The sequence below is a fragment of the Pempheris klunzingeri genome, chromosome 15, assembly GCF_042242105.1.
Source record: "Pempheris klunzingeri isolate RE-2024b chromosome 15, fPemKlu1.hap1, whole genome shotgun sequence".
Classification (NCBI taxonomy): domain Eukaryota; kingdom Metazoa; phylum Chordata; class Actinopteri; order Acropomatiformes; family Pempheridae; genus Pempheris; species Pempheris klunzingeri.
In genome coordinates, this window is record NC_092026.1 from 17,535,764 (window position 1) to 17,551,126 (window position 15,363).

Genomic DNA, 15,363 nt, shown 5'->3' on the forward strand with positions numbered 1-15,363 from the left:
ATGGCTGCTCCCTGCAATTATTTGAATTTCCTGGCCGACATTTAACTGTATATAAAGGTGACGGTCTCCTTCCTGGTTTTTCCGATACACTCCTTTGACACACTGTGTGTTGTGTGTGCCTTGTAAGATTTATATTCTAAAGGCTCAATATTGCGGTTTAGTGTTTCTCTGTAATGTAGCACAGTGTTAACAATTTTACTTATAACATTCACTCTCAGCCCTGGAACATAAAACGTTTTGTGACGCCCCAAAATATATACATATATTAAATAATTAAGTTAATATCATAAATGTGCTGCAACTTAATGGCTTGAATTAATGACTACTAGTCGACTAGTGACACACAACGTGTCACATCACCCAACAGTTGGAAGTTACAGTGTTGCTCTCAGGTACATCAGCAGGAAGGAAGTTGAACACAACAGCAAAAAGTTTCTGTGGTCCCTGCCATCGCCTACATGTGAGACACCTGCTCCAGATAGTTCTGCAGCCAAATCAAATGTGCGACCTTCAAACTGCTCCCCCTTCTCCTTCCACTTTCCCTTTCACATGCTTACCCAGAAGTTCTCGCCCCAGTGGGCTCAAACAAGGTAAAGCCTAATTAAACCAACAAATAAGAGCTGGGTTATGAAAGAGAGTGTTGGAGGCGGAGGGAAGAGGGGAGGGTCTTATGTGCATTCCTGAGTAGACGTGCCACGGAGGGTTGGCTGTGGTCCGAGCTCTTTTTGCTTCTTTTTAAAACCACAAAAAAGCACGAAGAGAGGCTTTGATCAGTGGAGCAGACAATTGGTGGCACTTAGTCACCTGCAGAGACTGAAATGTGACTGAATGCCTTTCACGTTGTAATGTCAAACTGATGGTATGGAAAAAAAGTTTAGAAATGTTCTCCCTTTTTGGCAACGATGAGCCAATTTATTGTAATGTCAAGGTGAAAATGACAAATGCCTTTATACAGTACATACAAAAACACGTCAAAACACACAAGAAAAGCAAGATCTGGAGTAGTGTTGGGAATTCATCCTAAAAAGGTAGTAAGTAACCAGAATGGTGAAATTGCTCAGAGCCACCTGCCAAATGCCATTGAGTATTTGTCCACGGATCAGTGGAGCAGCCAGAGTGTCAAAAATGGTTTGAACAACTTCTTAGTTAGTCAGGAGAATCTTAAATATTCATGAGGAAATGTGGCAGAAGTCTGGCTGTAGGTTTCTTGCTTATGGGACAGTGAATGTCATGTCTGACAGTTAAAGGATCATTTCATTAATTTTACCCAGTAAGCTCGGTGCACTCGGCGTAGTCAGTTTGAGCCTGTGGAGGCTGTTGTTAAACGTCTAAGAAAATGACCCTGATGATGTTAAACTGATGTCGACAGATTAATCCTGGTGGGGGCTTGGGGAGAGTGGTACAAACTGGGGGCATCTGTTTGAACGGCATGCATGTTTATGAAGGAAAAGTCTCATGGGATTAAATTATGGCTGTTAATTACAGATAAGGTACCTTTGACTACTCACCCTTCCTTTTTTTTCATTCAGCTAGTTCAAGCTTCTCAAATGTAAGCGTTTTCTGCTTTTCTCTGTTTTACATCTTTGTAAATCAAAGATCTTTGGGTTTGTGACTGTTGTTGGGACATAACAAGCAATTTGAAGATGCCACCTTGGATTCTGGGAAATTGAGATGGATATTTTTAACAGAAAAGACTTAACAATAACTGATTCATCAAAAAAAAAGACTAAAAATTAAAGCATAATTAAAGTAAGCATTAGTTGCAGCAGTAAATTATCGATTTTCTTCTGTGATTTTCCTGCATTGAGGTTTTCCTTTGTAGCAGCGTATGAAACAGTGTGAAGGAGGTTTAAATTAAAATCTATATAAGCAACAATTCAAAGTACACTTGAGCCTTTAGCAAAAATGCTCTCAAATTGTTGTTGGTTGTAACTTTATCTACTCTACCAGACACTTTTGCAAGTAACGAAAAAGTGTTTGTCTGGCAAGAAGCACTTGACCAGTAAACTTTGGTATTCAGGAGCTTTTGTGACTGCTGAATGAAACCATTTGTTTCCAGGACTAATGGTTTACAGTCCAACGGCAGCGCAGAGCAGTCCCAGTCAGCAAGAGCAGATACTTCAGCTGCAGAAATGTGTTGCTGTGGTCAGTTGGTTGGTTTAGTTTCAGGTTCTCCAGCCCCTGAAACGAGCACACAGTCTGTTAATAACCACCACAGTTCAGTCCCGTATCCTGAAAACACAAATCAGTCAGTGTTGTGTAACACTTTGTGTGTTGTGCCATTATTCTCCAAACTAAGCAGCTACCAGTTTAAGTTTTACATACCATACCATAGTATTACAACCCATTTCTCGCCATAAAAGACCAGGTTTAGTTTTTTCTCTTTTGATAATGTCGCCTCAGAGTTTTACTTTGGTGTTTCATTTCCTAGCTTTTGGGCTGGAGAATTGGCACCACAGGTTTTAATCTGGAACCGCTAATACTTGCATAACAATAATGGATTGAAACGCACATTAATTCAGAATTTTTAAGCTGATTTTTCTGGAATTTTAGTTAAATGAAGCACTTGGATGGAAACTTGACCACTGCACAGCATTTATGTAATTGTGTTTTGGCAGTTGATTAACCTGGTAAAAAGGAAGCATGAAAAAGAACCATTGTGTTTCAAACGATCTTTAGTTTTCAGTTTGTTTAAAGTCCCCTTTGGGTGTTTTTATGATACCACACACAGTAAGCTGGAGTGTTTATTTGCATCTTTGACACTCTCCTTCCCTTTTGCTTGAGTTGAGGCTTAGAGTATCTTATATTGACCATGAAGTGTGCACAAAGGGCTGACTGTATACAGATAGGCCTCTTATACTACTTAGCCTACTTAGGTTATTATATTAGTGACAGAACATGAGATGAGCGGAGACAGATGATGCCTTTAGTAAATCTGCAGCTGTACTGTGGATTCAGCAGGAATGCCATATAGAAAGACCACAGCCGTGTTCATTTTAGCCCCCTGATTTATCTCTGCAGACACTTGGAAAACACAGATTGATGGAGCGCTTACATAGGCAGAGGTGGGATTTCCTGGCACAGGCCCATGATGAACGCTAACCGAAATCAATCAGTAGCATTTGTCTCGATCTGACGAGGGATTACCAAAGTGTCTTCCAGTTTCTCTCAGATGTTAATGGAGATAAAAGGCCAACTGGGAAGGAGATTTAAACTTGAGTTTCTGGTGAATCTTAAGTGAAATGGCTGTGCCTATTGGGAACAGGGCTGGCTGAGCAGCAACACAATGCAACATATTCTGCTTGGTCCCTGCCCCACTTTGAATAATGAGAACAAGGGATGTCACACCAGGACAAGGATGGGGATTATGCCTCATAATCTGTTATTAAACATGGAATACAACCGAAGTCAAGCCTATATTCACACGAGTATGGATGCTCTGATACCATAGTGGGATTGGATATCGGGCCCATACTGACTTGAATAGCTGGATTTGAGTCCATATCAGCCCACTTGTGTTTTCTTTCAAATTAAATTTCAAATTTCAAAGTGCTGCTGCTGCAACAGTGACAAACAAGACCGTGCACTCAAAAGCAAAAAACCTAAAGGTGTCTGTGAAAAAGGATTCAGACAAAGTGGATTTAAAATGATGATACTTGCCTGGTTCATTTTACTTATAGATTAAGTTCAGTCACTAGTGTCTGCAGGTTAAACACGGCGGACTGGCTTGAAGTGAAAAGGTTAAAAGGCCTGTTACGTAGCCAGATGCTACTTCACTTCATCTCATCAGTCCCAAAACACGCAAGATTTCTGTGAAAGAGGGATAAAATGGACAAAACACGACCTTGACTTGATCTCGTTTGTTGTTTTAGTCACAGTCTGGCTTGGCTGATTCAACCAAAGCAAACAGAGCTATGGAAGGTCTTATTTCTGACCTAGTTTATGGCATTTCCACAATGTTGTGTCAGAGTGGGTGTAGCACACTTGCTGTCTGCTGTAGAGCAAACGTTCTGGTTCATTTTGGCTCTGCTTTGCGATAGCCTACATATGAGATCATGCCCAAAGGCGCTAACAGACATCCATTAGAATAATTCAGCACAATATTTCTTTGTAACCCCAATAAGAGACGCTCTGTTTGGTTCCCATGCACGGCAGCGAGCCACACTGCAGCCACTTGAAATTTTAATGTGCCAGCTCAGAGACGCAATATGGTCCTCACTGGGTTTAACAGTGCCAGTTTGTGTTTGGCATGTTTAGTCATGTAACTGTGCCGCATATGTGACCTCAGACCTGTAGTTTTTGCAAGTTTTTTTTTTTTGGCTGACTGTAGGTTGTAATCCATGTTCTGTAAAACTAAGAACAAGCAGAGCTGTTTTGTCATGTATAGTAACATATATATTTCAATATCATGTGTTTAAAGTCCTGTTTGAAGCTTCATCAGAGATAAACAGACTAAATTGTCCCTGTTTTAAACAACAGCCTGATGTTGTGTTCATGTCGGGGTTTTTTGTTTGGGTGCAGGACTTATTTTGTTTCATGTTTTTCACGCCAACATAATTTTCAGTCAACACCAAAGCTGTGTTAGTGGTTTTCTAGGAGCATTTAATTTAATCTTTGTCAACGATTGCATGAAATATGTCTGCCTTAAGAGATATTATTTCTCTAAGCGAACAACCTGTGAGGCTCCATCAGTCTCATCAATGGTGCTGTTGGTTTATTAAATGGATTTAGCTGTTTTTCTAGCTCCAGCACAGGAAGATGATGCACTCAGTGTTAATCCTGCCTTCAAACCTCCAATTGTTTGTTTTTTTTCCTACTGGGGAAACGGCAGTCAAACTCCAGACCTACAGTATTTTAAATGGGAAAAAAAGGGATATGGACAGGAATTCAGAGGTCTACTAAACTATCATGAGAATAGTTAGTTTCCCAAATCTGAAGCTGTCATGTGGTGTTTGTGTGGCTCAGCAAATTTTGGGAAACACTGTTAAGATAAGGTCTGCCAAAATGAACCACTTTGTGCTTCTATGAATATCTTCATTACCAAATGTTTTATTGCTGCCTTGACTCATCTTTGAATTTATATAATGTCAAATAAATGTTCTAAAATCCAAAGATATTCAGTGAAATATAACAGAGAAAAGCAGGAAGTCCCACATTGGAATGGGAATTGTAGAATATTGAGCACTTTTGCTGTTTTGAGTAAATTTTCTGTCAACCAACAAATAGTTTGGCCATTAGAGCCAATCCCTCAGGAGGCCAAAGATCATTAAGTGCTTCTGTCTAATTAAAAGAAGCTCAAGCTCCATATTTACCCCAAATAATTCACAGCGAGTACCTTTTCTCTCCTGACGAAGAGCCTCAGATGTTCTTTAAAGCCTCTTGTCCACTCTCCTGCTCCAAGCTACACAGCTGCTGAACATGTCAAGAGGTTTGATTATCAAGTTTCCTGGTTTATCGGAAAACAGTCTGTGCTCACGAATATCGATTGAGCTGTGGTCAGTGTTGAGGAGAGCGTGAGTAGAAGTGTCTTTACACAACTCCGTTCAATTTGGAGGGCTTTTATCGGTTGGTGTGAGTAGACGGTGAAGTGAGACTCGTTCTGTGAAGCTGAATGGTTAAAGCGCAGCACTTAGACAGACAGAGTTAGCAGTTCACTAACTGCCTGCTGGGGCCACTAATGGCATAATGTATGCACTCATGGTATGGCCAGGCACTTTTGAATTAAGCATTTACCAAATGGTATCATTTTAGTTGAAATATAAACCTACAAGGTCATATATCCATTTTGGTCCACTTATTTTGCCAAAAAGGATTTCCCCCTTTGCACAGAAGTGTGAAATTTTATGTTATGATCAAAACAAATTGATTATAGTGTGAAAGTTACTTATAAGTTTATTTACAAAAAATATGACAATGACAATTGTGACATTTATGTAAAGTAAGAATGCAGAGCGTTCTCTATTTCCAGCTTTTGGATGTGTTCTCTGGCTGCTTTTCTGGTTTATATCACTGTAAATTGAACATCTTTGAGTATTTTGATGAAACAACAATTTGAAGACGTTATCTTGGGCCCTGTGGACATTTTGTTTTTACTTTTTCTTGTTTAAATCCCTGACAGACCCTGTAACATGAAGAACATCTTAAAGTATTGTCCACTAGGGCTGTGTCATGGAGGACAAGACAACAGACAGGAAGTTAAATAAATGAAATGTCCACAGTCTTTAATTCTGTCACCACGTGAAGGCCCTTCCTGTGACACCCCACTGGTTAGCTCCTGGTTTATGTTGCATAAGTTTCAAGTGCATTTAAAAAAAAAACAACTGAGAATTAGATTGGTGATCAATTTGTTTCCAACAATACCTTAATGTAAAATTATTCAAGTGGAACTGAGACCTTGATTCTATGTATACTTTCTAGTGTGTAGTGGAGGCATTTAACATTGAGTGGCCACAGGACATAAAAACTTTATCTACAGGTGAAGCAGGACTACCATCCTTAAGTTACTTTACTTAAAAATCAGTTACTTTTATCACAACAACAACTTTTTTTTTTTACCACATTCTTGCTGTCTCCACTGTGCTAAGCCCTTTTATAGCTTGGCTTTCAGTTGTCATTTTCCCTCTGTCCAGTTGAACTTTGTTACAAGCCTGAGTAAATACGTGCAGTTTGAGTTGATTCTTCTCACAACTGCTGCACTGCTCTGGTGAAAATCACATTTGCATAAATGGCAAAAGTGTCTAAATAGTTGGCTTCCTGCTGGTTTATGTCTGTACTTTAGTGTCATAGGGGTGCTGAACAGGGAAAGGCTTGCGTAGATCAGTAAATTCATGTACTTGATTAGTATTATTTTCTTTTTTGGTGTTCACTTTTCAGGTCAGGTTTGGTTATAAATGGTCACCAGCAGTTTCATTTCAGTCCTTGTTTATGTGAAACTGACTGTTGAGCCTAAACCACAAAAACCAGACTGAAACCAGTTGGTGAATTCAGACGTACACTGTGTTCTGTCTGTGCGTCTGTTGTGCTTCATGCTTCTGGCTGAGTCTCTCAGCGAGATATATTCTAGGAAATTAACATTTTTGTTTAATTTGCTGACATTTAAGAAGTTGTTTGGAACATTTGTCAGCATTTTCAAGGTAGTTTAATTAAATTCGTGACAGCTGATCCTGCTGTATCACTTAGGGACCTTGAACTTTTCTTATATGGGTTGTACAAAATAAATAATGGGCATGGTGATATGCTACAAAACTGGAAGAGAGATACAGTGCGTCCTTCCTTAAAGGTCCCATATTCTGCAAAATGCACTAATGTTTTTTCAATATAAATGTGTCTCCAGTGTGTCTAGAGACCCTCAGTGCTCCATCCTTCAGTAAACATGTGTGGAAACGTTCCTTTTAGGTTTAACTCCCCTTATGATGTTATATTGGGATCTGTTGATCATGTGACCCAGACTGAAAACCTCCTGAATCCACCTGTCTGTATGCCATTGCTTTTTCCTCACTAACACCAACTCCTGGTAACACGAAGATGTCAAAGGTGAGAGCGAAGCGGCAGATTGTTCTTTTCTCCTGAAATGAGGTGATTGGAAGCCTCTTAGCTTCTCAGTATTTGACTTAACAGTTCCGTTGTCAGCCTCCTAGCTGGTCTTAGAGGAGAGGCGGGTAAAGAGAGGGGAAACTGCGTTGGAAACAATTAATGAATGAGAAATATCAAACTTACATTTTTTTGGTTGTATTGACTGTAGTAGTCTGATTATGAAATTTGACTCAATACATGCAAGAAAGCAAAGAACAATAGGATGACTGTTGTTTCCTGGTGTGTCTCAAGTGCTGCTGTTTTTTTTGATGTTTACACATAAAGGTAATTTCTACTCATTACAGTTAACATCACCTGTGCCCGTGAGATTTGTATGTCTTCTGTAACTCTAGAGAAGCTTTAGTTTGAGAGAATAACTCCGTCTCTGGGCTGGAAGAGTTTGAGTTTGAGGGCCATGTCATTTACTTGGCAGGGAGGGTTTTAATGAAAAGATGGTATCAAGTTGTGAGAAGATCCAATGTTTTAGGACCTTAACCCAACTACATACTAAAAGCCAAGACAATTTTGACTATTGTTTTAAAAAAAATCTGTTTCTTGTGAGTCCCTTTCTGTATGAAACTGTGTCAGCTGAACTGAATCCCTTTTAATCACTCAGTGGATTTAGTAGTTGTGAATGTTCAGCTTGAGATTGATGGTCATATTGTCTAGCAGTTACCGTCGGCAGCAGGGTAAACGCAGACCAACCTAGGGTCAGGGAAAGGAAGGGAGTCTGATGTCGGTGCTGGCAGCCCGTTGGGAAGTTGTAACGAGACAGTGCTGTGTCAGCATGTTGCCGTGACAACATCGTGCTCCCATAACATTTCATTGTGTCTCCCCGCTTCCATCTCGCCACGGTTCGGACTGGCCTGGCCTCAGCTCTGTCGGTCTGTCTGTCTGTGCAAACACTACATCACATGGGTTCTCTCTCAGCGTTTACTTCTGCTGTCGGGTGGGTGGGACAAAAAAATGCAGCTTCAGTCTTCAGTCAACGTCTGTATGTCACAAATAAATCCAAACATCTACTGGCAAAGATGAAATGAAACCTCAAATAAAACTTGTTGCTCCGATCCTGATTCATGTCTCTGATTTATGTGAAATGGATTGAAGCTTACAGGCTTTTTGCTTGTTGATTGAGGTTCACATCTTTCAAAGGCTCGTGAAACCCTTAAAAAAAGTAATTTCAAAATTACATTGCACATTTATCAACAGTGCTTTGCCTGAAGTGACACGCACAACTTTGCCTCTAATTTACAGCTGCCATCAATCTCTGTTACGGCTGTGTTTGGTGCAGGTCGCTGGCCCAGCAGGTCCAGACTCATGTAATCAGAGCTGAGTAGAGCCAGATGAATACAGATGCAACTTTTATTAGTCAGGCAGTACTGTCTGTACTCTCACTATGAGTGATGGTGATGCAACACCTTGGCAGCACTACAGTGCCCATAATCACTGTGAGGAACCCTGCTGAGGGTATTATGATATGTAAGAGTATTAGTACAGTGTATTCAGCTGTTAACAGTATTTTGATTTAATAAAAAGATCCCTCTCAGATGTGAAGAAGGAAGAAAAAGGCATCAAATGAAAGATGGCTAATTAGCTAACTGCTCACCACAAGAGCTGGTGTTGCAGCCGGTAAAACATGACTCACAGCTCAGTTCAGAATGGCTGCTGGGCTGAATCTACCTGTTGTATAACAGGAACATACAGCTTTATAAAGGCACACTGGATGGCTGTTATGAAGGGATCAGCTACATTGCTTTCATGAGATATATCAGACTACATGTTAAGCCCTTGACTGATATTAGCTTGTGGTTTTTAATGGCCTGTATGACATACAATGGTGAATCAAGCAGTACAGACCAGAGAGGCTCCTGGGACAACATGGTGTCAGACATGTCACTCATAGACTGTGTAAAAGAAGTGGGCGTAGCTTTCAGTGAGGTTTTCACAGCACAAGTTGGTTGGCGGAGGTGACAGATGCATCCTCCTTGACCTCCGTCTGATCAAAGTCCTGCTGGTCTATACAATCTGTTAGCAAACCTCCCTCTGTTGGATGAAAATTGTGTCCAACTTGCCATTTTCAAACTAACTTCAGCCTGATGTCTGACCAGCAGTGAAGCAGTGATTTTCTGTCTAATGCATCATTATTGTATATGTTGTATCTAAGTGTGTCTGCAAGGTATAGTAAAAAAAGTTAAAAACGCCCAAGATGACATATTTAAACTGCTTGTTTTGTCCATTTTATAGTCCAGTACCCAAATATATTTATTATAATATTTTGTAAACTAATGAAAAGTATCAAATCATAGTTTTCTGTCAGTTTAAATAATTTAAGTAGTTTACTGTCAGTTTTTTTTGCCCCACATTTTCTTTTGTGCATCATACGCTGTCCATGCAAGTTTCCAGGAAAAGATGCCTTACATTGAAGGGTCGGATCATGACAGGCGTCGGGCTGTGTCAAAGTTGTGGCCTACTTTCAGTAAACGGGCTAATACGCAGAGCGGCGATAGACGGGAACGACGAGGCTGAAAATCAGTTTGCTTTGATAAAAGAAGTTTTCTCTCAATCAGCACAAACACTGCTGCCTCATCACAGGCTTGTGTCCTGGTTTCCTTTATTCCATGTTTTCCCTTTCTGTCTTCAATTTTCTTATTCCTTGTGTCATCTCTTTCTTTTCATCCCTTTTACTTCACCTCCCCTCGTTCTCTTGTTCTTTTTACAGCCTGTCAGTCTTTTCTATGTATATTTCAATGCATTTCCATGTGTTTTATGCACATCCTTTTGATACTAATGCAGATACCAAAACAGTTTCAGCTAATACCCTTTTTTATGTAAAGCTGAAGTTTCCAAATGTTATCTTAACAAAAGCAGTCGTGAAAGAACTTTAACCTAGATATAATACAGTAAAACTAGAATCATTATCTTGTTGAACCACGAACTGTCATAGACATGAATAACAGACATGCTCATCAGTCTTACATTCAGTGCCAATGTCAAAGTTTGTTGTGCTGCAGACACATTTTGGTTGCTTCCACAAAAGTATTGAGTATGCTAGTCACAGTTTGAGTTTGAGATTATTCATGTGTCAAAGTTACTTGGTCTTAATTACTCAAGTAGTTGTGTCATTGATGGACATTTTCTTCGCATTTTTATCCCGTATTTTCAGAAATTGATGTTGATTAAATCTTAATATATCAGACTATCTCCGTCTGTCTTATTCTCAATCGTCTACCCTCCTCTTCTCTCTCAGTGTCTTTCTCCTCCTCCGTGTCTTTCAGTTTTTAATCGGTTTTCGCACTTCCTTTCTGGCTTGTCATATCTCAGCGGTGCTCGGCCATCGTCTGCTCTATCACCAGCAGCCTGCTTGTCTTTTATCCTTCCGCTGATGGTCTGCATCAGGTTGCGTAACGTGGCAGCCTGCCATTCGAGGGTTTTCCCTCTTCTCCTGCTAGATAAGGGATTATCCACGATACCGCTGGGTTCCCTTGGAAAGCTCAAGCCCTCAATCCCATCCCCATGCTTCATCATCTCAGGCCCTGGCTATCCCAGCCAGATGATGTAATAGTCGAGTGGATCAGAAAATATGCTTCTGTGAAGATGCTTTGCAGATGAGTAACTGCAGTGAAATGCTGTTGGAGATTGGACGTGTTGATCAGTTTTCATGCATTAGAGCTGAGCAACATGAACTCAAGCTTTCATCATATATATGTAATTCTTTGACATTTGCAGACTTTATTTGTAATCACTGCTGGTTCTTTGATGTTGCTGTGGTGTATCATTCTGCAAATTCAACTACAATGCTTGTTAGAAATAGTTATTGACAAACCTGTGAGCAGGTTCCATTGCAATTATTTCTACTGATGGAAGTCAGTTTGAAAATGATAAACTTATAGTACCTGTGGTGCCTTGTTTTGCTTTCCCCACTAGCGTCCACAAAGTAGTTGTTAGTCTTCCTGGAGTTCTTATAAAATTAAAATATTTTTTATTATGAATTAAGGCTCAAGAAACCAAAAACAAATGTCAGAACATAAGTGAACTAACAAACTCATAAAATAAGGTAACATTTAGGGAAATTTGCAAGCAATAATTAAAAACTGTATGGAAACTTGATCGGTCTACCTTATGTGCACTGGCATGTTCCAATCAGAAGATGCTTTAATTATAGTTAGTTGTAGTTAGTTATATAGGACATGGCACCAACCAGATGACCTGTTTTTTTTACTTTTCTGTATGATGGCAGTTGATGCAGCACTAACAGGTTGTCATTTTATTTTGAAAAGCACATTGCTGATTAAAATTTCTACTCTGAAAACTGCTGCTGACATGAACCCAGAGCTCCCAGTGAGTTCCCAGGACATTTGGATAATGTTCAGTCTGGTCCAGTGCCTGGCCCTGCTTTGAGTTTTTATGTCACGCCACTGGATTTTTGTGTTTGCTTTCAACTTCAGCCAAAGACTTTAAGATGTTAATTCCCTCTAATTGGAGAAATCTTATTCTCAGCCTCAAGCAGGCTCCTTATTTCACGGTCATATGATCTGCACACATGACCCACACACATGGCCTTTTGTACCTCGCTGTTAATGCTAGATTAGTTTGATTTGAAGCATTATATAAGGGTTAAAGTTGGGCATAGAGTTTCGATAATTGAGTAACTTTGACACAGAAGTTGACATACACCGGTTTGTCCTGGACAAATGTTGCTAAAATGTTGTTCATAAGGCACAGGCAGTCCAGGGTGCTGACCAAGATGACATATATGGCATAAATGTTGAGCAGCAAGTCATGTCATATCATAACTACTGGTTAATTACTCTTATTATTTTGTATTTATCTAGTTAACCAGAGAAAGTGGTTTCAAATTAAATATTGGATAAAGATAATATCTGCAGTGTTAGTGTTTGATGTTCCTGATGTCCTTCGGGGTCACCAACTCTGTTGCTCTACGGAGGTTTTTAGCTGCTTTCAAGAAAACCAAACAGACAAGTTAGCGACTAGCTGAACACGACTCCAGTTGGATGATAATGCTGTTCCGTGTCTGCTGGATGTGGAGGAGATGAGGGGAAGGAATTTAACTTTAAAAGTCAGTGATATGTGGTGACTTTGTGTCTGTCAGCTTTTTTTGATGGTTTCATGCCCCTAAGTGGCAAAAAAGTTCGCCTATTCAAACTATTCTCATATTTTTTCTCCCTTCCTCTCCACAGCCATCATGTATGTGATGGGAGCACTGGGTCCGGCAGCTGGTTACCTGCTGGGAGGAGTCCTCATCGGCTTTTACGTGGACCCCAAGACCGTTGTCAACATTGATCAGAGCGACCCCCGCTTCATTGGCAACTGGTGAGAACAGTGTGGCTGCTTTGGGCTGGTTCAAGAGTAATATGTGTGTGTGTGTGTACTGAAGATGGGGCTGGATGCCATTTGACAAACAAGTGTGTGCTTCAGTACTAATACCAAAACCATGTGCTTTTCAACACCCTAGTTTTGAGATTATAAAAAAGTTTTACAAGTTTTATCATTCAAAGAAGTCTAGTCATATCTTCTGTTTGTCATTTTGTCGGCAAATTTCATGAAAAGCCAAACTTCAGCTCCATTATTGTCCTAAAAGCTACTAAAAACAAATCAGCGTTCCTTCATTAGCATGAACACACAACATACATACATACACAACTTTTGACTCAATCCCACAATCCATGTGGATTAATCGCAGCTGAAAATAGTCCCCATCAAATTCACCATTTCCTCTTGTTTGAATAACATTTGATAAAAAAACGACAGTCAGCAGCAGTTTTAGGAAATTCCTTTATTAGATATTAAAGTATATATTTGTGAGGTGTTGTTAAAGATTTACATCTTCAGTAAGAACCACTGGGCTTTAGGCTGAGTGCCACAGTCGGAGAGTATTATGAGACGGACAAAAACATTGTTGGTTTTGATGTTTCAAACTGATTGTTCCAAATTGTTCATTGCATTAGTGAAAAAGGAGCCTTATAAACTGACATTTGCCCTGCTCAGCGCTGAGGCCGGACACAAGGCTGTACTTGAAGATGACCTCGGAGTGATTTACTCTGTGTCAAATGTACTATTTTTCCCATTCCCACACTGACTGTGTCAAACATTTCCAGCCGACCACTTTCTTACTGTTTCAAGTCACATCACAATCATATTCTAGATCTAGGAACCCTAACAAGAAAAAGTAAGAAGGGAGTGGTTGTTAACTATGAAGACAACTCCCATGATCACATGTTACTTCACAATATTGTAAAATGTTGTTATTGTTTTGATTGAGAGAGGAAAAAATACATATTGTACATTGAAGCCTCCCAGTTGCTGTTTTGAAAAAGGCTTTATTTTCTATTTCATTGTATTTTTTCACGATATTACTCATTAGTGGAAAACATTGTACTTAAGTGCATGTCTACTTAACTTTTAATTTCTTAGCTACAGCGGTGGACTTCTCAAACCTTCACAGGCTAATTTAACATGAACAGAGACATTTCTGTTCCCCAAAAATAAGTAATGCAACTCTATGAGGCCAGAATACACTCTGTTCCTGATCATTTCTGTACAAAAAGTGTGATTATTGAAGCACAAGAGTGACTCAAGAGGAGAAAAACTGCAACCAATAAAGACACTCAACCTGATTTGAAACTGTACAGTGGCCAGGAAGCTTTACAAATCAAGAGCTCTCAATTTAAGCGCTTAAGCTGCATGTTTGCTCTTTAGGTCCCGTTTTTTTGTACATGTCTTATATCCATCTCTAACTCTGTTGGCGTGTTTGAGATGCAGTTAGTCATCTTTTTGCAGCCCTCAGTGATGCCGTCCTCTAACCAGTGACTCAGTAGCTAACAGCTACAGGCTTCCTACATGAATTATAGGTGATGAGAGCAGGAAGAGGACGGATGAGTGTATTTGTGATTTTGCACAAGCATGACTACAGTTTATTTATTTATGTGCACAATAATGAGGCACGAAGATAAAATGATGCTGAGTCCAGACTGAGGGAAGCAGAGAGTGAAGTGTCTCATCCACGACTGGCTCACCCGAGTTCACCTCTTTGATGGCACTTTGATAAAAATTGCTTTCCTGTGTCTTGACTATCTGATATTAAAATCCTCCCTCGTCTGTCTAGGTGGAGCGGGTTCCTGCTGTGTGCCGTGGCCATGCTGCTGGTCATCTTCCCCATGTTCACCTTCCCCAAGAAGCTGCCTCCCCGACACAAGAAGAAGAAGAGGAGGAAAAAGCTGAGCCTGGACGACCTGTCCAGCGACGACGACGTCCTCAAGGAGAAGAGCAACAACAAGAGCCAGACCGTCACCTCATCCATGGGCTTCGGAAAAGACATCAAAGGTACGAGAAAACACTGCAAGGGCTGCTGGTGTCACAGACAGTGTCACCTTTAAATGGGTCGTCTCCCAGAGTCTGAAACATCAGTCCGCTCTTCAACATCTATCTTTAAACTTCACGCTATACAGATTATGGAAATTCAAGTACCGTCCCATCGGCCGTCTGACAACAAAACTGCCCTGCACTTTGGGTGATTTTCGTTATTGGTTAAATAAATTATGATTAAAATTCAAATAATAATAAATGGATTAGTTGATTAATTGATTATTTGATTGACAGAAAATGTATCTGCAACCATTTTTACCATTTTGAGTAGATTCTTAAGCTCCAGCTTCTCTTATGTTTTAACTGAAATCTGTAAACTGAATATTTGGGGATTTTGCGCTGTTTGTTGGACAAAATATGACATTTGAAGACATCATTTGGAGAGCTAGCTTTTTTTTTCTGACAATT

The 15,363-nt window shown here is 39.9% G+C and overlaps 1 protein-coding gene across 1 annotated transcript in view; it reads left to right on the top strand.

Moving 5' to 3' along the window:
- The window catches only part of LOC139214519 (solute carrier organic anion transporter family member 5A1-like), a 29,599-nt gene that overhangs the window by 2,784 nt on the left and 11,452 nt on the right, over positions 1-15,363 (top strand). Inside the window, exons 2-3 of the mRNA XM_070845390.1 lie at positions 12,771-12,903; positions 14,696-14,913. Of these exons, the coding sequence (XP_070701491.1) occupies positions 12,771-12,903; positions 14,696-14,913 (351 nt within the window). The remainder of the gene's footprint in view (positions 1-12,770; positions 12,904-14,695; positions 14,914-15,363) is intronic.